Source organism: Anser brachyrhynchus (assembly GCF_964034855.1).
Source record: "Anser brachyrhynchus genome assembly, chromosome: 10".
Taxonomy (NCBI): domain Eukaryota; kingdom Metazoa; phylum Chordata; class Aves; order Anseriformes; family Anatidae; genus Anser; species Anser brachyrhynchus.
Window position 1 is genome coordinate 1,895,810 of NC_137705.1, and position 27,413 is coordinate 1,923,222.

The 27,413-nt window shown below is 41.1% G+C and overlaps 1 protein-coding gene across 14 annotated transcripts in view; it reads right to left on the bottom strand.

The window, feature by feature from the left end:
* Positions 1-27,413, bottom strand: part of ITPR1 (inositol 1,4,5-trisphosphate receptor type 1) — a 169,940-nt gene that overhangs the window by 92,195 nt on the left and 50,332 nt on the right. For 5 of the 14 annotated variants that reach the window (XM_080605993.1, XM_080605989.1, XM_080605985.1 and 2 more), the window contains 23 exons: positions 26,167-26,265; positions 25,608-25,691; positions 25,374-25,520; positions 23,914-24,009; positions 22,474-22,518; positions 19,294-19,448; positions 18,583-18,682; positions 17,975-18,135; positions 17,126-17,267; positions 16,589-16,747; positions 15,850-16,022; positions 15,474-15,593; positions 14,005-14,199; positions 12,090-12,341; positions 10,575-10,716; positions 9,496-9,649; positions 8,982-9,169; positions 7,369-7,507; positions 5,702-5,756; positions 4,289-4,454; positions 4,018-4,188; positions 2,487-2,552; positions 1,432-1,569 (listed from right to left, as the gene is read on the bottom strand). In XM_080605993.1, coding sequence (XP_080462119.1) covers positions 1,432-1,569; positions 2,487-2,552; positions 4,018-4,188; positions 4,289-4,454; positions 5,702-5,756; positions 7,369-7,507; positions 8,982-9,169; positions 9,496-9,649; positions 10,575-10,716; positions 12,090-12,341; positions 14,005-14,199; positions 15,474-15,593; positions 15,850-16,022; positions 16,589-16,747; positions 17,126-17,267; positions 17,975-18,135; positions 18,583-18,682; positions 19,294-19,448; positions 22,474-22,518; positions 23,914-24,009; positions 25,374-25,520; positions 25,608-25,691; positions 26,167-26,265 — 3,147 coding nt within the window. Of the gene's footprint in view, positions 1-1,431; positions 1,570-2,486; positions 2,553-4,017; positions 4,189-4,288; positions 4,455-5,697; positions 5,757-7,368; positions 7,508-8,981; positions 9,170-9,495; positions 9,650-10,574; positions 10,717-12,089; positions 12,342-14,004; positions 14,200-15,473; positions 15,594-15,849; positions 16,023-16,588; positions 16,748-17,125; positions 17,268-17,974; positions 18,136-18,582; positions 18,683-19,293; positions 19,449-22,473; positions 22,519-23,913; positions 24,010-25,373; positions 25,521-25,607; positions 25,692-26,166; positions 26,266-27,413 lie in introns of all 14 variants that reach the window. The other 9 variants (XM_080605995.1, XM_080605994.1, XM_080605990.1 and 6 more) reach the window with 3 other exon arrangements.

Genomic DNA, 27,413 nt, shown 5'->3' on the forward strand with positions numbered 1-27,413 from the left:
AAAAACAAACCTCCACCCAGTTCACAGACATTAGGGATGAGTTTGGCCTGCTTCGCAGTTCTAAAGATCATCAAAAATAAAGACCATAATAGAAATTACAGTAGTTTATTCTCTAAAATTGCATACCCTATGACCAAGCCTGCCAGCAACGTGCTTTAGTCACTTTTACACTTCTGAACATACCAGTGCACTGGCCAAACCACACATCATCACCTTAGGGCTACGGAGGAAAATTGCCATGTTCTGTTGAAATGCATTTCAGCAGTGACAGAAAGGTAGTTCATGGCAAAGAAGAGATGGAAAGTTGTTATTGCAACAGTTAAGCCCAATTTATATTTACTGGAATCTGCACACTACTTGCATGCTTCCAAGCACAGTTCAGGAATCAGTGCCTCTCCTCTGACATCAGCGTAGATTACTGATGGTATAAAACGCAGTTTGGAAAAATTACTGTCTGCTTTTATTTTTAAGGAGTTTCATCTATTTCCAAAGGTGAAACACTTTCCATACTGCCTGTTCACTAGTGTGTTCGTAAGTATGGGACAGAATGGTGACAAGAGCTATCGAAGGGGCTACTTTTGCTGATTTTTTAGCAAAATATGAAGCAGGACAGCATGAGACTTAGTTTAACATTTCTCAAAGCTAGTGCCTGCAATGACTGGTTCTCAGAAACCTGTGGAATTTGGAACAGATGACAGGAGAGTAAGCTGGAAAAGCTCCCTCACCTGTGCGATGATAAGTACCTGTCACCAGTGACTAATGGGCAGCCAACATGACGCACTCGGGGTGTGCTCCATCAGCACGATGCGGTGCTGTGCAAGCTCCAACTGCACAGCAGCACGGTCAGAGGGGGTTCCACACCATACCACTGACATTACATGGCACTCTGACAGGGTTAATTATGAACTGCAGACCTTGTCTCCAGCCAGTTGGTATTTATTTATTCCTAAGAGGGAGTTTGGGACTCTGTAACCGGGAGACAGGTGTGGTGGTGGGGCGTCTGTTTCATGTCTAACTACTGGACAGACCTGCTGATAAATCCCACAGGGGAGCAGGCTCCCGCATGTCCCTTAGTGCTCCCGGCATGGCTTCCATACAGCTACCGCGTAGCAATAGCGTCTTGCTTCCACTGACAGCTTAACTTGAAGGCAGCAAAACACACCTCCCATAGAAAGCTGAAAGTTCAGCCTTGGTCTTACTCCGAGCTACGATGGACAAACATTTCTTCAGAAATTAGTACAGAACACTACATTCAAAGACTTTAAGCAAACAAAACCTATATAGGTTTTCAATTAGTTTTGGTATTTCGATATTTAAAATAGCTTCTTTGAATCCAGTTAAAAAGGTAGAAGTTTCAGGAAGATTCAGATGAGGTGTTAAAAACCCATCAATGTAACACGAAGTAAGGCAATAGCTGTACAGAAACCCAACCTTTTCGTAAGGGATCTGCAGCAACTCAAGCACAACTGCGTGCGCTCCCATGTTCCTCAGAAGCCGCTGCTGCTGCTTCCGGCTCTTCCTGACAGTGGCACTCTCCTGCACACACAGCTTGCTAAGTCGAAGCAGGATCTGGAGAAGAGACTTGCTTTAGAACTGGGTTTTATTTCAGAACATACCAGGTGGCTCTCGGAGAGAACTAACGTCAGAACACACATCTGCATGAACCACAGCGACTCTAGGCAGCAAAATCAAGTTTTGTGGTCTCAAGATGAGGAGCAAAGACTGGGCTAAAGCCTGCCTGCTCTTGCAACAACAGCAGAGATGCGGAAGGACCAGGCTGGAGATGAGAGCCTTTGGGAAACGTCAGGGCAGGAGGCAGCTGCGGTGTCTGCCACCCCCTTGAGCAGCAGCTGCCACCCCCTCGCCACCCTCCTGGAGACGCAGCAGCCAGGGCAGTCTTTCATCACCCTGGCACAGGCAAGGGAAGCAGTGAGGCAACAGCTCTATCATCACATCTGGTGGTTTACTGGCCTGGGCACTATCCATTTCAGCTCTAACTAGCACCGCTCCTGTGGAATTCAGCCGTGTAAAGTGAACCTAACGTCTGGCTCCGCAGCACAGTGCCGCAGAAAACCCATTACCTAAGAAGACAGGAGCGCCAATGCATGCTCTTTGTCTGGTATTTTTGAAATTAAATTTCAAGTGCACAGAGCTTTTTGCATGTAAACTACTCAGGACAGAGCAATTTAAATAGCTTCTTGACTTGCTTACTTGCTTTATAGCCTTTAATAAAAATATTGTGTTACCATTGAAACAGCAACAAAATGTCGCATTTCTCACTAATCCATTCTTTAGGAAAGAATACACATGTTGTGCTTATTATATTCCTGGCTTCTCATTCAAACTGGGATATGTTATTACTCAGCAAATAGTTTCCACAATGGAAGAGTGACTCAGACTTTCCTGGGTGTCTCCTTCTGACTGCAGCTCTCCAGGGCTGAGTTACTCATTTACACTTCCACTTAACTATCAAGAAACGGTTTTACCTCTTTTACTACTCGGTAGTTGTAGCTGCTAGTACTTTCAGGCTTCTGTGACTTGCTGTGACCTTCCTGTGGATAAAAATCATACAATTTATTAGCAGCTTATAGTACGCTCTTCATGAGGACTAAAATTACCGTTCTAGGCTAGTGACTGCTCTCTTCCTGGAAAGGAGCGTCATCCTTCAGTTTGCTGACAGTCTCAGAAAAACACACAGTTACCCTGTCATCCCACATTGACCTCTATAACATAAAATAACATGAGGGTGGGATAATTTTAGAGATAGTAACCTCCTGTCCTTTCCTTCACTTGGCACGTTCCATCTGTAATCCAGTCCCCACCGCATAAAACTTATTTTCTCTCCCCCTTTACTATTATTAAACTGTCATCCTACAGATAGCAAGAGATGCCTAACTACACACATGGAAAGTGACAAATAAATTACTTTTATTTACTTCCAATGATAAATATTCATATCCCAGGGATTATTTCTTGCATTCTCTCATCCAGTGTTTTCTGATTACAGTCACACTGAGATTGAAGCATTTAATTAGTTCTAGGCCAGATGTGCATGCCAGGGAAGTGCAGTACTATCAGGTGTGATAAAGCACCAGCATTTACCTGGTTCTTAAGCACTGTGCTCTTCTGCCATTTCATAGAAGTGAATACTCAAAACTGCAGAAACTAAGAAATATTCAGGGATTTTTCAAGTCTTTTCTCTAGAGTGTTGTATTTTGTTTTGATGCAGTGCTTTAGCACACTGTGTTCACCTCAGCATTCATTAGCTTCACTTGTGGGCTTACTATATATAATAATATTCATCATATTAATAGCTACGAGTTGTAAAGAAAACAGCAACCCCACATTACATATACAAATAATTTAGCCAAAGGATATGGAAAAAATCAAATGTGTTAAAAGGATGGTCCATATGACTTCCTTTGGGTGCAGGCACCTGGGTGTCCCCACTGTGCCTCCGCACAGCAGCTGGTGCTGCCAGTGCCCTCGCAGAGACCAGGCACAGCTGCCCGATGCACTGCTGCACAACGCACTGCTGCCCCCTCTCCCTGGGATCTGCACTGCAGCCCCTGCCTGCACCTGCCCCAGAGCCCTCTTGCCACTTCTCTGCTGCCCTTCCCAGTTCTCAAACGCCGCACCAGCACACGTGCATTGTGAATCACAGCGTAGCATCACCCAAACCGTTCGCAGCTGTCCTCTGCTGGCTGACCACCCAAAGAAGTCACGCAGTCTCCCAGTGCTGCAAGGACAACACAAGTGGCACAGCAAAACCCAAACCAACTGCTCTGTTAGGGCCTAAAGATGACACTACAGCAGCTGCTAATTCTGAGCAGTTTCTACCCAAGACTAACTGGCATCCGCTGGTCCAAGCTTTCCTCTTATTCTAACAGCAATGCAAACAGCCTCCCCAAGCTATGCAGCATGCAGAAGGGATACTTTTTGTACTCACAGTTCTGGGAGCAGTTACACTTTCAGAAAACATTAGCATATGAATTTTGGGAAGCACAACCTAATTACCTCTTTTTTCTTGTGTTCATTTTCTCCTTGCACTCCATCCATCACCTCATCGGGACCCTGGCCTTTGTATACCCAAAGCTCCGATTTTTCCACAATAGACCTCAGCTGGTCCAAATCTTGTTTTATCTGCTTGTAGTTGTCAACATCTTGGCTGGTAACAAGCAGTTGAACCTTATATGAATGCAATCCATTAGTTGCACAAAAGGATTTATTTTTAAACTGCAATATACACATTCAGATGAGGAATAACGTTCTTAATACACGCACATACCTGCTTAAAAGCTTGAAGGACTTCTTGTCTCTGACTGAAGTGCCGGAAGAGCAGCTGAAGTGCCCCAGACACCAGAGGAGGATAGTCGTGCATCGTTAAATGCAACAAAACTCTGAGAAATGTTCTGCCACCATGATCATCCAAATCCAGCGGTGTATTCTCCTCACTGAAAACAAAGCATAGGAATTAACTGTCATATTGGGCCTAACATCCCAGCAGGTTCCTGAAGTCCAGCCTCCCATGGTGGAAAACTTTTTTCTTATTTTGAAATAAGTAAGGCATTTGTCAAATCAAACGTTACCTTAAAATATAAGAGGTTGGTGTTTGTTTTTTCTTTTTTTTTTCTTTTTTTTTCCATGTGCTGCTTAATCGTAAGACTTCCAGAAATTCATTACTCATGGTTCACTCAGCATACAGTTTCTAACTTTTTCATGGACAAATTATGACTAGTTATTCAGCCCTACGTCAGTCTTATGCTATTACTCAAATAGTTCTTGAGCATTCCTAATACTGCCTTTTCTACCCACAAAATACAACCCTTCCTCAATATCACCGTTGCAAAGCTAATTATGTCAAGCACTTACAACCCTCTTCTTTGCTCTTTCCTCTGCACTTCTTTTCAGAAGATGATAAACTACCTATTTTTTCTTTATCAGTTACTTTGAATCTTTCCCAAATTCTGCTTCCATCTGAGTCTGCACACTTGCACTACAAATTCTGGTTATAAATTCGGTAAACGAATCTCTCTCCCTCCCCATTTAAGAAAACAGTTATCTGAGGTTTATAGAAAAGAACTGCAGCTCTCCAAGCAGCTAAGGACTGTTAGAATAGACACCTTCACAGGGCTTCAACGCAGAGCGGGCAGAATATCAGGATAGCTCAAGTACTTGAAGCCTGTCACTGACTCATCATCCCGTGGTTAAAGGAAGGGCATAAGCAACTCCAGAAAGAAAACAGGTACTGAAGACACAGCTTGCTGTGTCTTGCATAGTCTAATGCTGCATTTAAAAAAAAAAAGGCATGGCTAAGTAGATACCTGTCTTAGAAGTTCCAATCCTTGCCCACACAAACTTTTCTCTAAGATTTTAAAGCAGCACTCGGCTGAGATGCACTAATCCTCCAACTTTGCTTTCATCCTTACAAGTGAAGCACTCCAATGAAGATCTTTTTTGACTGAAGGACCACCTGTGCCTTATCCATGGCTTTTAATTCAAATGGACATTACTTTAAGCTGTATCAAAGGCATTTCAGGAAAATGAAGCCTAAGTAATTGAGTGGGGCAACTGTTTCCAATCTTTTCCCATTTACCACCTCAATTGCAACTGCAGTCCCCCCCCTTATGAGCACACTTGGGGCTGCAGCCTGGGCACCGCTGAGCTACACTTCAATTAGCACTACTGAAGTGATACTTTCCTTCCACCAAAGATCCCTTCAGCTTGTTCTTCAATATGCTCAAAGTCCAGGGCTCCTGAGAAAATAAGAACAGGCAAACATTATGTCAGAGTTGCACCAGAGATGTTTTTGCAGCCTAAAAACATTTCGAACTGCAAGAAGTGATGTAGGTGTAAGCAAGAGGGTCATCACGAGCTGAAAGGAGTACAGATTACTGAAGCAGTTTGCTAAGATAACAAGACAATAAATTAACCTGCCATCAGCTCACAAATTAAACTGCACAATCACTTCAGCAACATCCAGGGTTATTCTTCTCGTCTATTTTTAGATTTTACCAGCATTGTTCCAGGACACTGATGGGAAACGTTGTCATTCAGAGGGGCCACTCACAAGACACACCAAGCTTCAGCTCTAAGTTCCAAAGCATTACATTCAGCAGTGACAACCATACCCCTGTGGCTCGGTCGATAAAAAGGGCTTTATATTTTCCAGTGTAAGGTAAATATTATCGCATTGGCAATGACTAATCTTCCAAAATACAAAAAAAAATAGTAAAATGTGTTTGGCTTTTTTTTCCCCTGGACATTTCTCAGCTACATGCTGCACAAACATGCAGTTCTTCCCTCTCTGCTGCCCCAACACTCCAACCAGCAGAAATGACAAAGGGCATCTTGGTCTGAATTCACTGGGCTTACTGATCTATGAAATAGTTAAATGACAAGACCTGCCATTGGGCACAAGGGGCAATGAAATTAGAAGGAAATTTTGAATAAAAACCCACTGATGGCGAGTACAAAATAGACAGACTACTGATGCCTGACCCTGGTCTGGGCCCAGATGCTTTAGACTTGGAGATCTGAATCTTTCACAACCATTTCCAAATGGAATGGAAAGAGAGCATACGGATTTAACATCTTTGCCAAAAACATCTGCTCCCCCCTTTCCTCCAAAGTTTAGCTGACAGAAAGAGCTCTTGTGCTCCCCAACCAACCCGTTTTGAAGGCCTTGGTACCCTGGGGGGCTGCTGGACATGCAGTCCAAGGAAAAAAAAAAGTAAACACAACCCCTTTGAAGTGAGATCAAAAGAAGTAGTCTTTCTTTTGAAGACTTGACGTCTAAAACACATTTTTCTTATCTTTCCCTGTTACATCTAGGGATACAGTCCCCAAATCAAGTGAGAAAAACTGTTTGCTGTCTAATAAGCTGCCCTTTTAAAAGCCAGCGATTTTTCATGGTGCAGGTCTTAACTACAGAATACTTTTTTCCATGGATAGTGGTACAGCAATTAACAGCACTACATCTACCCAATGCACCAACCATCCTGCTTTCAGTTAAGAACACTGGTCATCGACAAGCTTACTGACATACCCTTGTCTATCAGTACTGACACAGGGTAACCTCTGATACCTTTCCTTCCCACAGTACTTTTGGGGAATAAAAGTTTTGGTGCGTAGAGGAATCAGCACAGGGGAAATGGATATGGGAATCAGATTCACATGACAGTGGTGTTTGCTGCTGGCATTTTTGGGGGGACAGAGCACAGTACGTGACAAGACATGACCACTGCTTCAGTGGGACCACTCGTCATATGCCAAAGCAAGAACCTGAATCAATTATTCAGTTGGCAACTCTAAGATTAAAGAGCCTTCCCTAACATACACGAACTCATTCTTTGCAAAGTGACTAACCTGGTACATTTGCTGGCATTTCTTGATTGCTGCTTCCAGTTGGCGATTCAGTCATCTGGGCATTGCTTTCATCGAATTCATGTTTAAATATACAAAGTAGGCAGGAGATTCTGTAGTCCAATCTCACATTCAAAATAAACTAGTGATATAAAGTAGTAGAAATGTTGCAATAACTTGCCTGCTTCCAGCACACATACACACAACTTATGCAAAATGCAGTGATACCAACACACAAGATCACCACAGTAAAAACGTGGATTTAACTTGGAAAAGAGGTACACAAAAGGGTTTTGTTTTGTTTTGTTTTAAAATCCGCAGAATATAGATTTTTTTTCAGCAACTTCAATGTGTATACTTACAGGTAAAAGACTTTGACAGAGTTTTGATCCCTTATTACTGTCCAATGCATGCACCCTCACACTGCCTCCCCCCGCGACGAAGAAAGCGTTTCTCTCTCTGTTCTGAACACGAGCTCCAGAGCCAGGTCACTGCCCCAAGCAGAGCCCCACAGCCTGCTGCAGCCCAACAGGGGGCACTTCAGGTGTGCTGGGGGTGTCATCGGCACGAGCTAGTACAGCTCAGCCATCTCCTTCTCAGTGCTTTACAATTAAATCTTAACAATTTTCTTGAGGAACAAAGTACAATGCAGAGAGCACTTGCAGTTATCTGCAATTCAGGGGAAAATGCTTAACGCCAGTTTTAATAACCCATGGTAACAGGGGGAACACTGGCACATTAAAATACCCTGCTGCAACATGCCAGGCCATATGAGAGCAGTTCTGAGTTTAACTAAAATTAGAAATGGTGAAAGGAAGTGAATCAAGCCTCCCCTGCATGCTGCATCTGTTGCTGAGCGGAAGGGCACGACCCCAAATCCAGCTACGTGCAAAACCTCCCACAGAGGGCACAGGGAAGGAACACCACGGCGTTCCTGCTGCCTTGTGTACTTCGCCCACACGCCTTTTGCAGCATTTTGGCCTACGTGAACTTGCCCATGAAGTTACTGAACAGAACAGGGACTTGTACAGTGAGGGAGGGAAGAGGGATTTCAGCATAGCAATTTTGTGTCACCAACACAAAAAGATCAAGACAGAGCTGTGGAAAAGGGGAAAAAAACCTTTTGTCTTTGTGTTCTGAAGCCTTAGGAGTGAACAAGTGGAAAAAGCCAGGCAAAGATGGAGGAGGCTGCAAGAGGCTGGTGCATGCGTAAAACACCGCTCAGGCCGACAGCTATACAGAGAGAAGTATCAAGTATAACTCCCTTCCTTGGGACACCTAACAAGTTGTTCCTGGGGATTTAGAGAAACTATAATGACAGCAGGGGGACTATGAGCTCTCCACTTCAGCAGATCAGATATTTACAAGTCACTGTTACACTTCTGTCATACGCAGAAGTCCACTGCTGACTCATTTCTATTGCAGGGTTTCAGTCATGGCATAGTAGTATTGTCATACGTGAGATGAGTGCTGCATGCCTGGAAAAGTTGCCCTTGTAACACTGCACCCATTGAAGAGTGGGACATACAAGGCAGGAGTGAATTAAGTGGCAGCATGGCACTATACTAAGACTTAAATGCAGCACAAGATGCTACATTACTTTGCATTGCTAATACCTGAAGTATTTCTATGATCTTCAGCTTGGTGTCCATTACCAGGATGTCCTCCTTCTCTGGTTCACTCTGCTTGACATTTCCCTCAGGAGCAGCAGCAAGCGGAGTCATGGGCAAGAACCCGCCACCTCTGAGCACCACCTGGGTCATCAGCTCACCGACTCCGTGGATTGATCTCATCACATTGCTCCCTTCAGAGAGGTAGGTAAACAGGTAAGGTTATGCTGGTGGAATGGGACCACATTAACAGAGCAAGGACCCTTCACGTCCTACAAAGAGAAATTGTCTCAACATGAAACAATGCCAGCTGGACACCTGAGTGCCTGGAGCAGAAGGAAGGCAAGAGGAGCACTGCGGTATTTGCAGGGGACACCTGCCCTCTCCCTCTTTCCTCAGACATCACCCTGCTTTACAGCAAAGCCACAGAGTAGGAGATGTTGAACCCAAACTGACATTTTTGTATGAACCAGAAACTGCTGATGAATCATCTCCTGTGCCGCTCGTTTTTCAGTCTTACCTTTACTTTCCTCGCCTTTTGCCATCTTGGTAATAGGGAAGATGGTAGTGATGTGCACGCAGTCTAATATAGCAAGGAGGATTTTGGTTAGTCTGAGGAGGTCACAGAAGTTGTAGAAACCAAAATATATCAGATTTCTGGCTAGGTTAACAACCTACCAAAACAACAATAGAAAGCCTGATTAATACTAAGCATTTTGCTACAAAAAACAAGTTTTCAACAGAATGAAAAGACCAATAATCTGGTTGTGAGTCATTCTGATTACAATACCTCATAATTCCATGTAAGACTGTATAGTTCTGCATGTTATCAGAAAGCTTTCTACTTGTCTACAAATACTGAAACACCTGCAGTAACAGTCTGTACCTACAATTCATATTCTATAGCTACAAAGTCATACTGTATTTGTCTCATTACAAAGTAAAATAGATCCAGACCAGAGAGAACGGTTTTCTTTGACAAGAAAACACGCTGTATCCAGAGATTACTGTTCCCAAGTTATCAAGCTTTCCCACACGTCCTCCACATGCACTGCTTCACAATCCACAAAAATAATTTCACATGTAGTGCAAATATTTAAGGCAGGCCCAACAGCTGCACATTGCTCAAATAATTTCAATTTTTTTAAATTAACTGTTCAAGAATACTACTGCATGCGTTTGCTACACTTTATTTGCACAGACAGAATATTTCAATTGGTCAGGAAGTCCCCAGGTACTGTATTGTTCTCTTCATGGATAATACCGTAAGCTCTACAGCATATCTGTGCATGCAAAGTGTTCAGTTTTACTGAATATTTATGCCATTAAAGCTTGACTTTGTAATAACACAGAGCACAGAAAGTAAACAAGGCTGCTGCGAGCCCAAGACATAAGCTTATATTCATTAATTGTATGTCAAGAACTGTCATTGCAAACTATCACTAACTTCAGTGGGGTTGCCTGCGTGAGAAAGGAGCACACTTGACAGCACAAGCATGCTGTGGCTTAGTATTCACTAAGTACTTGCCCACCTATCTGGTGTTGAAAAAAGTAACACATGCCACTAAAAAAGGATAAAAATGAGAACTGGATAACTACCTCAAAAGTGAGCTTATTTTTCTCTTTATCAGAAAAAGGGAACCTCTGACACACCACATCTCTTAAATATTCCTCTACAAATTCCATTGTTTGTGCAAATCTCTCCTTAATTTCATCTTTGGAGGTTCCACTGCTATCATAGCTGAAGAGGGAAAAAACAAAACAAAAACAAAACTTAGCATGCAAACACACAGGGCTTTCCCCTGATACAATATTTCAGTGATTTGCAAAAATCCAGGAGAAGTTAAAGGCTGTTAAATAACTTATCCAAATGAGGAAACCAAGAAGCTGACACCACAATTTCCTGGCTTTTACTGTTTTATCCCATATACTCATTTTGCACTATTTAAGAGTGTCTGATGAAAACAAAAGCAAACGAACAAGCAAAAACAAACAAAAAAGAGTCTTGTCCCAACAAAGAAGCCTTTTTTTTTTTTCTTTCTTTTAAACCAGAACAGTGACAACCTATGTACAGCACTAAGGAGAACAGATGTGGCCAAGAGATGCTGACTGCAAATAAAAACAAGATATATTCCAAGCAGACTTGAACTTAATAGAAATGTTACGTTGGTTTCTCAGCGTGTGTAGAGCATTGTAAAAGGAGAATCCCCATAACCTTCCACTAACTGCCTTTTTTTCCCCTCTTACTGTCTGGTCAAGGGTCACTCACCGTTTAGCCTCTGCCAGAGCTTAAGCCATTTGTTTCTGTTTCGGCATTTAAAGCTGAATATGATCTATTGCATTTCGCTCAGAGAAGACGACTAGGCTCTTGAGGGAAGGGAGGGCAAAAACCCGTGAACACCAGTACTAACACTGAAAGACTCATTCTTAAAATTTAACACAGTTGTAAAATGTTCGTTTCCTCCGACTGAAGAAGTTGAGTCACCGAACTACTCTAAGTGTTAAGGTATCCCTACAATCGAGTTGATATGAGTCTACGGTCAAAAAAAATCAAGTCTCCAGTCTGGCTGTGGTTTTGTATAGGTCTTTTACCCCTGCATCAGAGTATTTTCCATTGGGGTTTAAGCAACAGGACTCTGTATCCAGGACATGACTTGTTTCAGCGTCTTCCCCCTTGTCTTCACTTCTGACTGTGCTAGCTTCTGTATGGACAATCTGCCTTGAAGAGTCAATACTCTAAGTGAATAAGGCATGAGGAAAATCAAAATAGTTCTCTGTTGCTTTCCCAGAGCTAGGTTACTCATCACATCACCCCAGTCAGAGGCAAACGTCACTGTGATCACTGGATGTTCTGGAGAAAAATCACATACACCTTCCTAGTTTACACCAGGCACGTACAAGAAGGTTATTCTATACTCAGAAGGTTCTCTCCAGAAAACATTACAGACAAATGAAGCTACATGGATTGAATAACAGAACTTGTAAGAATAAGACCTTTTTTCTCTCTCACCCCCTTTTTTTTTAAAAACCCAGAAACAGCATAAACGATGCATCAGTTTAGGATTGATCCGCTTTCATTTTTAAGACGATGGAATGATTCCAGCAAGCACTTACTCATCAATAGCAATTTCAGAAGGTATCTCAGACCACAGACGAGCGTACTTCACTGGCGTGACTTGTTCCTGGGGGTCACGATCAACATGCATATGAAGCATTAGCCGGCAGAAAGATGCTCTCAGATCATACGGCAAGTTTTCATCAGACATGCAACGGAGAATGAGGTCCACATCCAGCTGGCCAGATATTTCGTTTATGGCTAAGTACTGTCGATCAAGGCACATTCTAGCAAAGAGGTTTAGCTGGTATCTTTGGGGTGGGGGGGAAATACATAAACAAACAGCTTACACTTTAATTTCCAGAACCTTCCACTGGGTATAGAGCTGATAAACAATTACATAGTCATTATAGAAAAAAAAGTTATTTACCAATCACTAGTAATAGTGGAAACATAGTGGAAAATAGAATAAATGTGGTCATCATATTTTCCTGAGAGTTATACAGAATTAATTAATGCTATTTATAAAAGTTACAGAAGAATCCAGAAAACACTTAAGGCGAGTCAGCCCAAACACTCTAGAAGATGGAGCACTTCTTCCTAATGCTGAAGCCACAGTGGTTCGCTGAGGAACAGTGCAAATAGGTTACAGAATCCTTAAAAATTAGGTACGATTAAACAGCTACTGAGTTCTGTTCCCTTCAGTCAAAGAATCTGTAGACAAAAAAACAACTTTATTCCTCAGCTTTTCAGCCTAGAAGCTAAGAGCAAGCAACTGGCATTTAAGTTATGCATGTTCAACAGACCGATAATTAACTTTTAGTCATAAAGCACATGTCCAACATTCATAAGTATTCATACCAATTTGTGTTGAACAGTGTAAACTACATTTCCTAAAGAAATGAATGTTTAATTGGAAACAGGCTCCTTTTAGCTCTAAGCACTTCTCATGGGGCCTAGACCAAACTCTACACTAAATAGTTGTTTTAAGCACATGCACAAGTCTACAAAGTGAGCTGAAAATAATTAACACTAGCAATTCTCTTCAAAAGAAAATGCAAGAAAACTCATCTTGAAATCAAATATAATTTTTCAAAATAAGTATTATAAAAGATCATCTTTTGAGCACAGCCCTCCAATAGGCTCAAATAAAAACATGTATTAAGTCTACTATATGAAACCTTTCAATGCAAAAGATAATGCAAAAAATACAATAAAATACAGCTATTAGAAAAAATCTAGTTGTACTTTCTGCACCACCACAGTCGAGTCTGTCAAACTATTTTCAGAAGTTTATAACCCAGACACAGGAATTTGGTTTGGGCTGAAACCTGATCTTACACTATGCCAAGAACTTGGTGTCTTGTCAAGTCATCTGGAAATATCACTTCACATTAGAAACTGCTAAAAGCATAGCTTAAGCTGTATGAAAGAACAGAGCATTCATCAAACCAAACTTGTGGCATTTTCCTAAGTTCATATACTGTCCTGCTGAGGGCTACAGGACTGCTAAATGCTTTGAGGTTAGAAAGAAGTTTAGAAGGCAGGGAGAACAGCAGTAGCTCTTTTTTAAAATCAAAAGCAAAGCCACTTGTGCACTGAAATCCTGTTGCTCCTACAAATGGTTGTTCACCCCAATTACCATTTCAGTACAGTTAACCTAAACAGTTAGCATACAGACTCGGTGTTAACATGCATTTATCTGGAAACCAAGCAGGAATCCAGGCAATGGTGTGCAAATTCAATGCACTCTAAGCTTCAGCTAGTTTAAAACAGTTTAAACTTGCTCATGCTGATAATGCGACTTCTTGCCACAAACCTTATGCTCCAACTTCATCCTCACTCTCTAATGGCTATTTAGTCCATTAGAGCTGCATCCTTCCACAAATTCAACTAAAGCCTATACACTGAAAGTCCCCCCGCAGCAATAGTCTCAATGAACTTTGCTAGCCAACTACTGCACACGCTGTTAACCTGTAATAGCTGAGTACGTCCCGATCTTCCTTCTGCCCTTCCTTAGCATCCTGAGCCAGCTCTCTGATACTCTTACTGCGGATTTCCTTGTTACTGTCTCTCCAGAATAGCCACACTTCTTCCTCATCTTCTCCAACTTCCAAGGCATTTTCTCCACTTGACACTTCTTCAAACTCAAATCGAGAGAGGACCAGCCTGCCAGAATGAAGTGTGGTTAGATTACAAACTGCCAAGACCCATGCAAATCTTTAAGAACATTTCTTTTAAAACACTTGCTGAAATGTACTGGCGATATAAAAGTAATTTTATGATCTCACCTGCATTAAGAAAACACATTTTATTCCTGAACTCTGCCAAGTAAAAGCTGAATATCTTACTCTTTCAGCAGTAGCAGTTTACTACGTAAAGTCTTTAGGTTTTAGTATTAAAAGCATTAGAGTGAATTTAGATTATAAGCTTTCCATATAGCCCTGAAAAGATCAACGGTACACATACATTTCACCTCCACTCAACTGACGAAAATAAAGAAGCAAAGACATTACGGCTAACTGACTTTCAAAAAACATCTTTATGGGAGAATTTGTTTAAAGAACATTCAACAAGCTAAGAAAAGATTTGGTAAACAAAAATATCTAACATTTGATCAGTACTGGATCCCCTAAATAGCAACTGGATCAAAACTTTTCTGCTTATGTGACAAAGCTAGAAACAAATCAGCCACTAAAAATGCAACTACAGCTTTTAGTTCTTCAGCAAGAAAGATCATACATCTGAACAATATAAATGAAATGTACGAGATAAGAACCAGTAACTGATGTAGTAACTTCAATTGCTGGTGGAAATAAATAGTCCTTATAATTTCATGAAGAATTATAATTTCATATAATTTCATACATCTTCAAGAATATTCTAATCCATGTGGATTTTAAATGTTACCTGACAAAGATCTGTTTCCCTCTTACAGTACTTTGATATTGATTATCTGTGCCCTATTCCACATACTGAGTCACTACAAAAGATGGTTGGGATTTAGTGCCTGCTGTGATGCTCCAGCAACGGCAGGGCAATGTTGAGACCAAAATCCCATCAGCAGGGGGAGAAAGGGGTGAGCAGAGATGCATCAGCTTCTGTTTTGCTGCAAGCTGAGCACAGTGTGCATGTACCCAAGAAGTGTTCACTCACATCGGACAGCTCAAAGAGGGAAGCCTGAGGCCCAGCAGAGAATCAGGCCCACGGAACCTTCACAAGAAGTCGTCTACTTTGATCAAACATGAAACATCCGAAAGATGTCTCTGACTACTGGGCTGAGAACACTTACTGCAGACTTTTGCAGTCATCAATATCCATTTATTGTGCATCCAAAGAGGACTCCACACTGCTTTCTCTAGACGTGCCAGCAGTGCTCTCTGCTTTGAATCACCTCCCTTCTGTTTCACACCAGCAAAACCATCTTTAAAGGATTTACTTACTTAGTTTCAATGAGTATGTCTGCATTCGCTGGATTCAGAACGGCTTTACAAATCAACTCCTGTGTCACTGGAATAGACTTGTTCATGGAAACGCACAGATCTGAGAGATAATCCAAAAACCTGTTGGAAAACGTAAGCCAGAAGGGTATCAATCCATGTTGAGATTTAGACTGAGGCAATCTATATTTCAGAAAGAAAAAAATCAGAACTCCGATTTTACACAGCAGAGTGAGACTGCTGCCCTAGTAGGAAGTTATGGCAAATGCCAAAAAAGAAGTGAGCTAGTTGTGTTCTTGCTAGCAAGTTGGCAAGTACAGATTTTTCTCAGAAGACCAAGAGGAAAGGGTAATTATTTACTTGAAAACGTGGATCTCACCTGGGCTCCCTATTTTTCCTCACAAGGCTAACAAAAGTATCAATCTCGGCAGCTGTGATGTGCTTCTCCAAGAGCTTGCGATTGTTATGAAGCAGTGCGGTGATAGTGTCCTCAGCCAAGACATCATAGCCAATTTGTTTCTGCATGAAGCCAAACTGCTTTGCAATGTATTCCTTTGAACCAAAGAGAAGGACAAAGGTGGTGTAATTAAGTCCCAGAATTTTAGAAAATCATCAATAACAAAACAGTAAGACTTGTTAATGCCACCATCCCAAGAAGCGAACTGGATTATATTCTAATTGTACTTCCTTTGAGAAAAAGTGAGTAATGACAGTCTGAACATCTTCACCTCTGGGCTGGAGACCATCAAAGCATTTATCCCCATCTGACATGAGTTTGTTTTTAATAGCTGGCAACAAAAAATGTACATTTCACAGTTCAACTTTCAATGGAGCTTGTAGTACGCAAGAGTAAAGAAAACCTTAAAGTTCACCTGGATCAACAGCAATTCCATTTCTTTCAGACATTTCCCTTAGAACTAGCACTAATTACACTGCACATAGTCTGACAGAGACGAAAGATGGCAGATAAAGTAAAATTGAGCAATCAAAAAAATCTCTTGCTGACTGTGCAATCACACCACAGCATTAGCAGGGTTTAATTAACAGGATGTAGCTCTTATTTTTTGGAGCAAAGGAACAGTATCAGTGCCATTGAAAGCTGCAAACATATTTCAAACCTGATTCTTTCTGTAATCCTGCTGAGAGTGCCTCAGCACTCTGTAGCAAAGCCGACATATGTGTCTGAAGGGAGCGTGCCGCTGGTCTCCAAGCTCCTCCAACCGCAGCATGGGGCCATCACCGCTGTCCGTAAATGGTGCTTGCAACAACTTGAAAATCTATGGATTTATTAAAAACCAGGCATTTAAATCCCATGAGGTACTGCCTTCGTTTGATTAAAGTTAATGTAAATGTAAAATTAAAGTAAATTAATGTGTTCGTATCTTTGAATTTCTACAAGATGCATCAGAAATACGCTATAATTGCAATGTTTGTTTCTTGGCCAAAGTACAGCCTGTACAGAAGACACTGCTTATCAGGTTTATTTACCAACATATGCTGTATTTTTTTGTTCTAGCAGTACTACGCCTGGAGTCCACTGACAACCTGCTGAAAGGATCCTTTGGTCCCAATATTTTGACCAGGTTCTCTACTATTAGGATTTTCTTTCTGACAACCCTTCTGGTAGGCAGAGTTTAAAGAAAAATGCAGTCTACCTGCTTTAGAATATTCTGTTCTCTCATCAGTTTTTGCCGTTCTCTATTGGGTTTAGAAAATACCACTTCAAGCACGTCTTGCCCAGAATTAGTTCCACCAGTAACAAAGTAGACCAAATCCTCCAACAATTTGGTAACAGATCTACAGAAAAGCCAGAAGTTGTTAATACAAGACTAAGTTTTATCTGTTAAAAGCACAATAACAGTGATAAGGTTATACAGATTTCAAAATGTTAAGTGACAAAAAAACATCAATTAGAGACTAACCCAGACGTTGGATAAAGCCCCTAGGTTTGTATGGAACTTTAAATTAGGAACTAGTGCTCCCTTTTTGTTACAGCTTAATGTTTAATAGCCAAACTACAGAAGCAGTAAGACAACAATATCACTTTAAGGCAACTATATGCTCCCTAAATCCTATTTGGCAGTTCTTTTGTATTGCCAGAAAAAATAAATCAGATGATAATCTCCCCAAGACCAAAGAAAAGCTGTTGGCTATGGAAGCACACAGACCCTGGTTTTACACAGTAGACTGTGCATTCTTTTTGAGTGGCCACATATTTTTCAAAGACATTGTCAGAGGATTTGCCAGAAGTCATATGTTCACTCTTCACAAGATGGATTATAAATTCCCACACTCATTTTGCAAAGCCCATCAAGAAAGGCATGCTATGGATTATTCCTCCAAGTTCACAACAACAGTTCCCATGCTCCCATTTCACAGAGCAACAAGGAGGGGCTGACAGAATATGGCTTGAGAACCTTCACTATGGACAAATCAACAATAAAAGAAACACTTATTGAGTAAAGCAAATAAATATTACCTGAACCAAATTCTTGTCTCCTTACCTTCTTTCATTCTGGGTTATTGTTCCCTTTTCCAGCTTGCCAGCGATGGAACCTAAAACCTTACTTGCATCATTTGCAAAGTCCAAGTCCCGAACCTCTGCAGGAGAAACTGGTACTATAGCAAAAGCTTCTTTGTCCTCTTTCACTGGAGAAGTACCAATCTAAAACCCAAAGAAGTTTTATTATCAAACCAAAAGGCAGAAAGTAAACTAGTGCTTCACTCATTGATACTAAAAAAGAGAAAAAGCCATACTCCTACACAGCCTCACTCAGAGACGGTATGAGAACAGTAGCACCCTGTACAAGCTCATAGGTGTTCCCAGTACAGAGACACATCAGGTGAGACTAGAAAATACTGCCACAGAGAGTAGGAAAAAATTCTCCATGTGCTGTTATAAATTAGAAACTTAACAGTGTAACTATTAAACTTCTGTGAAAACCTTATCTTCTAGATAATATATTTTGTGTAGGCACTATTTACCACTGTTATGCTGCTACCTGTTTGACAAACCCCAAAGTCCCAAGGGACTGGAACTTCTACCAACAACATACTGGTGAAACTACAGAAATTAAAGGATGTGAGTATAAAAAATAGTAGCAGGGCTTACTTTAAGCATCACAGGTTTCTCTTCTTCCTTATCAATAGGGATATTGGTACTATGAACCCAGGTGTTAGTGCAAAGGTGTCTAAGTCTAACGTAAGAGTTCCTGAAAGAAAGTCAAAAGTTTCAAAGTGTGAGTCAGTTTCGCAGTCAAGAAATCTTAGCATTGTTCAAAAATGCAAACTGTTGACAAGAACAAGCGAAAAAAAAATTTCACTCCACAAACTGTGGCAGCCCAAAGGAATGGGCAGCCAGGACTGCTGCATTTGGTGGCCACGTTAACTTACACCACCTTAGAGTATCTGATTTTTTAAAGAGTAACTTGGATGAAGTAGATCAAACAAATATGTCGTGCTTTCTGGGTGGGAGCAGATAGCAAAGAGTCCACATGTTGTGTCCTAGCAAATACAATACAGACAGGTCATGGGAATTAGCATTATCATAGACCCCAGACTTTTGTCAGTTTCTTAACTGGCAAGAAAGTCACTTAATCTCAGTTTCCCTACCTGTAAAATCAGATGTTGTTACTTACAAGTTTATTGTAAAATACTATACTGAAGCACTAGGCCTTTGTTAATCATTTCTATATTAATTTGAAGGAGAACCTTAATTTCATACGAAAATAAATAGTGAGAAAGAGCTTTACCTAAAACCAAACCAAACCGAAGCCAAACTCCAAGGCAGGTAGTCAGCTCTAATGCAATCGTTAGCTCGTACCTGGGGACAAGGCTGTCTCCTCCTCGCAAGGTGGTAGGGTCCAACTCAAATATGGAGGAGATATCGTTTCCTTCAGGCACGGACACCAGAGAGTACGCCATCTTCTCCTGAGCATCACGCAAGCCCCTTCTGGAGGCATCCTGCTCAGGGTCCAGCTGCAGAAGAAGTCCCATCACACACAGTCAGACCAAGCCCTCCAGACCCAGCTGCCTAGTGCTGAATAGATGCGCTCTGTGATTTGTAGACATAGCTCTGAACCACTCCAAGCACTGGTTAAGATGACTACGCTTCAGGGTACCAGTAAAAGTGAAAGTAGCTCCTCTTGTCAAACATTTCTTTGCTTTCCTTAGTGTTAATAACTTCTGAGCATTTCTGGGTTATAAACACAATAAATCCTAGACAAGAGAGGTTGTGTCTTGCAGAGTGCCAAGAGACTCAACATCTCCCAGCTGTTCACCCACAGCACACCAGGAACTCTGAGCAGTTTCAGATGATCCACGTCTGCTCAGATCACCACCCTAGACACTACTGGCTTTTGAAATGCATTTAATGTATGGCAGTTGTCACCCTAGAAGAAATTACATAAGCAACAAATATAAAAACCAGCAACACTAAGTACCAACAGCCTTGCTGGGAAATGATCAACTTCAACAGCAAAAATGGGACTCGGGCCTATCAACTGCAAATGAACAAAGCAAGAGCTAATCCAGAAGTTAGCTGCCTTGCTGCTTACGCTTCAGCTCACGAGGCACTCCAACACAGTGATACACTACACAGGACATGGCATCACAAGTATCTTCGTGTCTAAGGTGCTAGCAAATTACCAGCCTGCTTTATCAAAGTAAATACACGACCATCAAATGAGTGAGTAAAACACTAGATTTTAAGATGAAAGGATAAAAGGTTAGGGAAAAAAAAAATACACTGGGAAAAAGGAACCACCTCTTTTTCTAAAAGCTTTCCTCAGGAACTAGCAGTTATAATTAGTCAATAAAAAAATCTGTCATCTGACAAAACATAGAAACCAGCTACCAGTATAGAAACAAACACCTAAATCCTACATGTAGCTTACAAAGTGATCACCAAGGAATTTACCAGCTTCTGTGATCTTGGCACCAGTGGAAGGTGGGCACCCCAAGGAGTCAGAACGCAAGCACCTGTCTTTCAAAGTCCCGGTGTAAGGCATTCCAAGCCTTAAACATAAAGATGAGCTAGCTAACGTTGCTGGTGCCTCAGGATACTCTGCAGCTAGCACATTTGTAGTCAGTGAACTTGGCTGCAAGATAGTGACATTTCAAGTCTTTGATTTTGCACATGGGAACAGACAGTTAGCTGTATGGAACAGAATTATATATTGGGAATGTGCCTCAAATGAAGAAGCAACTATATACTCAGGCGAGTCCATCTGGAGGCTTTACACCAGGAGAAATTCACTCACTTGGAATGAATTCTCCAAGTTTCATCTGTCTCCTCCATCCCCACAGTAAGGCAGCCACTCTACACTCACAATTTGTAGTACCTTTGACACATCAGGAGACAATTTGTCAGCTACAGAAACTGTGGCAAAGATGAAAACGAGAATTAGTAAATTGGGAATTAGGAACTGGGGCAATTTAGGGAGAATTAAACTTCAACCACAAAGCTGACAGAAGCAGCCCACTCTCCTTTCGAACAGGTACTAGCTGGCATCTCACCTGTGCCATTTAAACCCTATTCTTGTACAGCTCACTGAAGTATAAAGAGACAACACCAACAGCACAGAGCTGTGCAATGAAACCCACAGTCCTGCAGAAAGCTCTCATTTGAGTGAAGCTGAAATTTCTGTATCGGAGCAGTGGTAAGCAGCCCACACCATCTTGTCACTAGTGCATGTTAAAAGTAATGCAGTAATTTTGTGTCAGAAATGAATTCTATGTGCCTGATCCTACTCTTTGTGGTCTATTTTTGCCACCTAGTGGTAAAGAGACACAGTAGGGAAAAAAATCAGCACAACTCTGAAACCAGCGCGTTACCGTTATTACTGCACTTATTTTCAGAAGGAGACATTAGCATAACACCAGTAGGAGGGATGTCTATATTAAAGATCTATAAACTGATTAACTTTTGAAAGTTAAGCCAACAAAGCACTTCAGTGTTAATTTTTTTTTCCACTGGAACAATAGCTGTGTGGGTTTTTTGTTCGTGTTATTTTTTTCACTTTTCAACTCCACTTACTGAAGACAAGCCGTCAGAAGATCAGCATTTGCTGCCAAATACTGCCAAGAAATAACCAGGATATCAGCTCAGTATCTGGGGGCAAGGGTTAGCCTTTTAATGGCTAGACTGCGATAACAAATCCTTTTTGCAGGAGAAAACTACCCCACTGCACTTCAAAGCACCACCAGGTGTTCACCTCCTTTTAAATATGGAGGAGTTCTTTCTCGTTTCTAAGTGGCACAGATTTTTCCTATACAGGATAAATGACCAAGCAAGTTGCATAAGCCTGCAATCTCATTCAACTAAAAATATAATCTACAATGGAAAGCGCTGTTCCAGTCCTAACTCTTTTCTCCTGCTGAAGCAATGCTGTTTTCCTTTTGACATCAGCGAGAAGATTCTATTAGCACAAAGCATCAGCACACTCTATCTTTGACACAAAAAAATTACTGAGAAGAACTTGCTTTCACAGAAAAATTGGAAGAATGGCACTGAAATCATTCTCACCCTGCCATTCTTGCTCTCTAGGCCCTTTGTCATGGCTTTCCTGTGACACGCTAAAACGAGAGGGAATTCATGAACTGAACAAGGAGGGCAGAGGACTGGCACAGCACTACGTTAACATCCCATTACGAACACTTGACATCCGATGTCATCTTGAGCAACTTGCTTTTCAAACCTATTCAAAGCGTGCTTCAAGGAAACAAAGGTTTAAGAAACAGGAAGACAAAGACATTCTACACAGTGGGGAGGAAAGGGGTCTGAGTAATACAGGAATTCGATTACAAATCTATTGTTCTTCACTAAAGCCTACTCCAGGTTTTAATATCCAGTCCTCTGGACAGACCTTAAAAGCTCATTCTGTTTTTTAGTGTCTTCACTAGCAACAAGGCCTGGACAATCTATGCACTGGCCAGTTAAATAGCAGGGCCTGTGCAAGCCCTCCTCAATTAGGGGCAAGATCGTACTCTTGCCTATACTTACTGAGGATTGACACTCCTGGTCATCTTCCTCATAGTCAGGGTTTACCTGATGAAACAGAATCACAGGCATGTCAAAACTAACAGAGCTAGCAGTGGGAAACAACCTCAGCATGATCTTATCTTGCTTTGTAAAGGATGCACTCTACTGCTACAACACTACCAGGCATGCAGAACAAATATACTATGCAAATAGATTTATTCTTAATCGGGCAACTGTCTGTCCATGAATTAAGCAGTAAAATAATCTGCAAACATGCAGACAGATGAAACTTGCCCATGATAATCACTAAAGGAGCAAGAGGAATAAAAGAGTTATCAAGTTTCACTTTTTTAAAAATTCCAAATGGAATTTCCACCAGAAATCACTGACTTGGCAAAAATCTTTTCGAACAAACACCCTTCTAACCATGGATAAGGTGAGCAATCTCCTCTGTCGTATTTTATGTGATGTAAGAACATGTTTTTGTTTTGGCTGATTAGCAAACCCAAGATCTACTGGAAAAGCTCACTATTGGACCATTATTGAAAAGGATGTGTGCATGTGCATGTGACAAAGCGTTGCTGCTTTTCCAATCTGCTTGTTAGAGGAGTTTAAAATGGGATATTTAATATGGACTTTTCCCACTGAAAATGTTCTCATGTCAACAACGTGGGCTGAGACAGGCTTTCTGCCCTACTATGCATTTTTACATCCAGGGCAGCCTTTATTTACAGAGGTGCCTGTATTGGTATATCTATGCTGTGAACTAAGTAAAACTAAGTAAAACTAACTTTAGTAAACATTGACAAGTGTTAAGCAGCAAAACTCTCAAAATTATAACCCTTGGACTTCCTTTTTTTTAATAAATGGTCTTGAAGTTTTTCTTCAAGGTGGAAAGGAGAGATGTCCACTTTGCTGCACAAAACAATTTATTTGTTTTGTGCTTGGACAGCTAAGTGTTACCTGCAGTTCTTACCAGGCTGGCCTGAAGCCTAACTGCAATTCCATTTTGCAGTCAGTCCTTCGCTTCTATTAGGAAATCAGTGATTCAAGAGAAACTAACAACAGTTGACTGAATTCATTTCCCCCCCAAAGGCTCTCAGCTATTTGCAATCAACCTGTGTATTCATAAATTCACCCTGATTCTTACTGCCCACATGACAGTATACTAGTATTTAGCACCTATCCTTTGTAGAAAAGCTATTGCCTTCGGAATTCAAATAGAAAGTGCAAAAAGCTCAAGACTACCCCCTGCACAGTGGTGTAATTACACATCTCTTTGACCATGTTTTCTATGTCTAGCCATCCACTTTTTTATTAATAGAGGACCCAAGCTTCACTCTCCTCCTCTCATCTGTTTCTATTTTTAGGGTGGGAAACGAGAGATTTTTCAGAAGGGGTAAAAGAAAGAAGATGCTGTGGAAGGAAAGGCAGAGCTTCTAAACAAGCCCCAACACCTACCTCTGCTGCTAAGTAGTGTCCAGTAGCAAGATGTTTGAACCTGAAAAGGCTGTTCCAGTACCCTGCGCCACCACGACATGGATCGTGCTGCACTACCTACAATAAAAGGAAACATTTGCACTACACATTAGTGACTTGCAATATTTCACTTATAGGTAAGGATGAACATAGCAAGGAACTCCAGAAAAGATAAACAATCTTTCATGCACAAACAACATGTAGTACACCAAATAGTTTGAGCAGACTACAATTAGTTCACTTCAATTTACAAACATCGATTTTCTGCTCGTTGACAAGTAACATTCTGCAAAGTCACTGACCACAGCTGGTACCCCATTAGGAGCAGAGCGATATCTGGTGGGTGACAGCAGGAAGATTATGGTGCTAGCAGCAGAGAATTAAAGACGGTGCTCTAGATGTGCATGTGTTGCTAAGTCCTGAAACAGCTTTCCTAAAGAGATGCAGCAGATCCTTTACCTTCTGGTATAAAAAATATTTGACCTTCTGAAAGCAGGTAATGGAAGACATCTGGAATTGTTTCAAATGCAGTGTTGTACAAGAGTATTGGAGGGAAAATATGATGGTCTGCAAACCTCTGTGGAAAGTAGAACCTCCACTCTGGGGGTACATCCATGTACTTAGGGAAAACATAGCTGACCTCTGCATTTTGGGGGGGACTAGCTCACCTCTGAACTCACATTTATCATTGGGTATCTGCATGTATGTGAACAGTTATCACAAAAGCCTCTGATGTGTTGTAACACGCTCAACTAACACTAATCACAGGTAAACTTGCAATTGAAATGGGGGAAAATGTGCATATCAAACCAGATACTTCTGGAAAGACAACAGGAAAATTATATCCACCATTGCAATTAATTTTATGGATCTCTCAGGCAGTTCACGTGGCTTCACGTGGCAGGCATTTAAAATCGTATCTACGTAAAACAACCAGCTTTGTCTATCACACCAATAGAGGGAGGATATTTTAAGAAGCCAATGATGGCAAAGGTGTTAGTCACTATTTAAAAGCCAAGTGCAGTAAAAAATGGTTCAGACAATGCACAGACTAGCAAAGGGTTGCCATCTCCTATCAAATGAGGATATGCATAATCGCAGTATTCCACACCAAAAATAGAATGTTCAGTACACTCAGCAGGACAGTTGAAATTATTAGGTTTTAGATTTCAGTGACTGGTAAGAAAAATGGCATCATAGATACTTCTGTCCTCTTCTTCTGAATTGTCAAGAACCTGCAGTTCAGAGCTCTCTGTTGCAGCATTAGAAAGCCCTCAGTTTTGATTTTGCACAGAAAGCACAGCAAGTAAAGGAATTCTAAAGATTAAACTTCAAACACTGGTAAGACTTTCACCTAAAAAAGGAAATCCAGCTAAATGTTTTTAAAAAGAAACTGTAATTGTCACTACAAAGCCACCCTCAACCTGCATCACAATCCTTACCTCTACTTCCCACAGTGCTTTTGAGCTGGTTGCAGAAGTGGCAGACTGTCTCCCTGTAGTTCTCAGGAAGACATGCTGCTTCTTCCTGTGCTCGTCGCAAGTCAGAAACTTCTCCTGTTCTGCATGAAACAATCTTACCACATCCCCCTGTCAAAGTCCAGACAGCATGATCAATACAGACATTATGCATCAGCGAACAAATAAGTCACAAACAATTAAAGTTTTGAGTCTTACCCCTTTGAGAATATCATCTTTATTATCACTCCATTTCATGAAAAGGACTATTTTCCAGCTTGTGTTGCAATTCACAGAGTTGACCTGAAAGGAGAAATAAAACGTATTAGCCCCACTGTCTTGTGCCTGCACAAGATGCTACTGCCTTACTGTTTACATGTTTTTCAGCTGAGCACTGCCATCCCTGTTGCATTACTCCAAAGAAAGCCATTTCTGCATCTATTCCAGAAAAAGTAACTGCAAATCTGACTTGTTAGTAAGTCACACATCATGGTGCCATGACGACTGATTTTGAAGAAAAATCTGATTTCTAGCCAGTCAAGCAAGAGAAATCAAACTTAACCTTTGTCTAGTGCCCAAAAGGTGCAAGAAAAGTCTTGTAGATATCTTAAGATGCTGGGCAACAAGATAACCATTCCTAAACACCACCTGAGGTACTAATGAACTTACTGAGGGCTTAATTTTCTTAAAACACAAGTCCTAGCAGCCTAGCTGCAACATAGAGCTTGTAAAGTTGTTCCAAAGCCCCGCACTCCCAGCTCTGTCAACCTGCCCTTACCTCATTGCATCCCGGATTATCAACAAGCTGATGACTACTAGCATGAAGAGGCTGGCCAGCGTTGACAGGATTCAGGACTACTTTGTCTCCAATGACAACCTGTAGGTAAGTGAAGCATCAGACAAATTTGCAGTCTGAGAAAGCTTTTCCCTTCCTTCCTTTTTTTTTTTTTTTGTTAATGGGAGTGATAGGAGGAAATCACCTTCTTGCAGTTTGGAGAGATGCCAGTCTGAATATGAAAACCAGGATTCTGTTTGCTTCAGAATTTAGCTTACTATATTCAGTCATTTGGGCAGAAAAAAAAGCCTATACTAACGGATCCAGAGGCTTACAGAAGAAACAGTTTACAGTTCCAGTAACAAATTTATCTGCTACTTTCCATTAGTTTCATTGGTTAACATTTAATAAGTAATTTTTATGGCAAAAGGTCAGCCAAAAGCTCTCCTCCTCCGAGAGGCACTTTCATTTGTAATATCAGATTCTTGACCAGGCTGGCATATGGCTCAAGACAAAAGCATTTTATTACGGACAGTAAAGGTCCTTTTCTTCCCTTCTTCCAGGGTGAAGTCTTACCTAAATTAAAACACAAAACCCTTCTCTGTATTGAAAGGAACTGGTCATTATGATAAAGTGTCTGTAAATAGGTAGGATTTAAAGAGCTTACTAGCCTGTAAGACTGTATTATCATGTGCTTTATTGTGTGCGTGTGTGTAAAAGGAAGAACAGCTACATCGAAATGTATGGGGCTGCTCTACAGAAGAAATTATTCCTACTCAATAAAGCTCACTGGATTTAGGTGCCAAATCCATGCCTGGACTATACCACAGAGCACCCTTAAGCTTATTAATGCCTAGTTTGGGGCAGGTAGCACACCAAACTCTCTTGTACAAAGGTAATGCATCAGAAGCAATTATTTTCTGGTTTTCCCATGAACAGGGCCATTTGGCCTCGTTATTACCTCATTCATCATATACAAAATGATAGCAAATTTTGATTCAAAACTGGCAACACTGAAAACCCAGATATTATTTGTTCTAAATATACCAGAGGAACGCAACAATTCCTGCCATTTTGAATTGGACAGGGATTGAGAAAGGCTACCATAATTAGGTCTCTTATTCCTTCCAATGTTAAATCATCCCATGTTTCCAAAATACAAGTTACCATAGCAATTTTCCTCCCCCTCCTGACAGCATAGGAAAAAAGTTGTTTCTGCAACGTAAGGCACGAAAAGATCTGTGCATTTC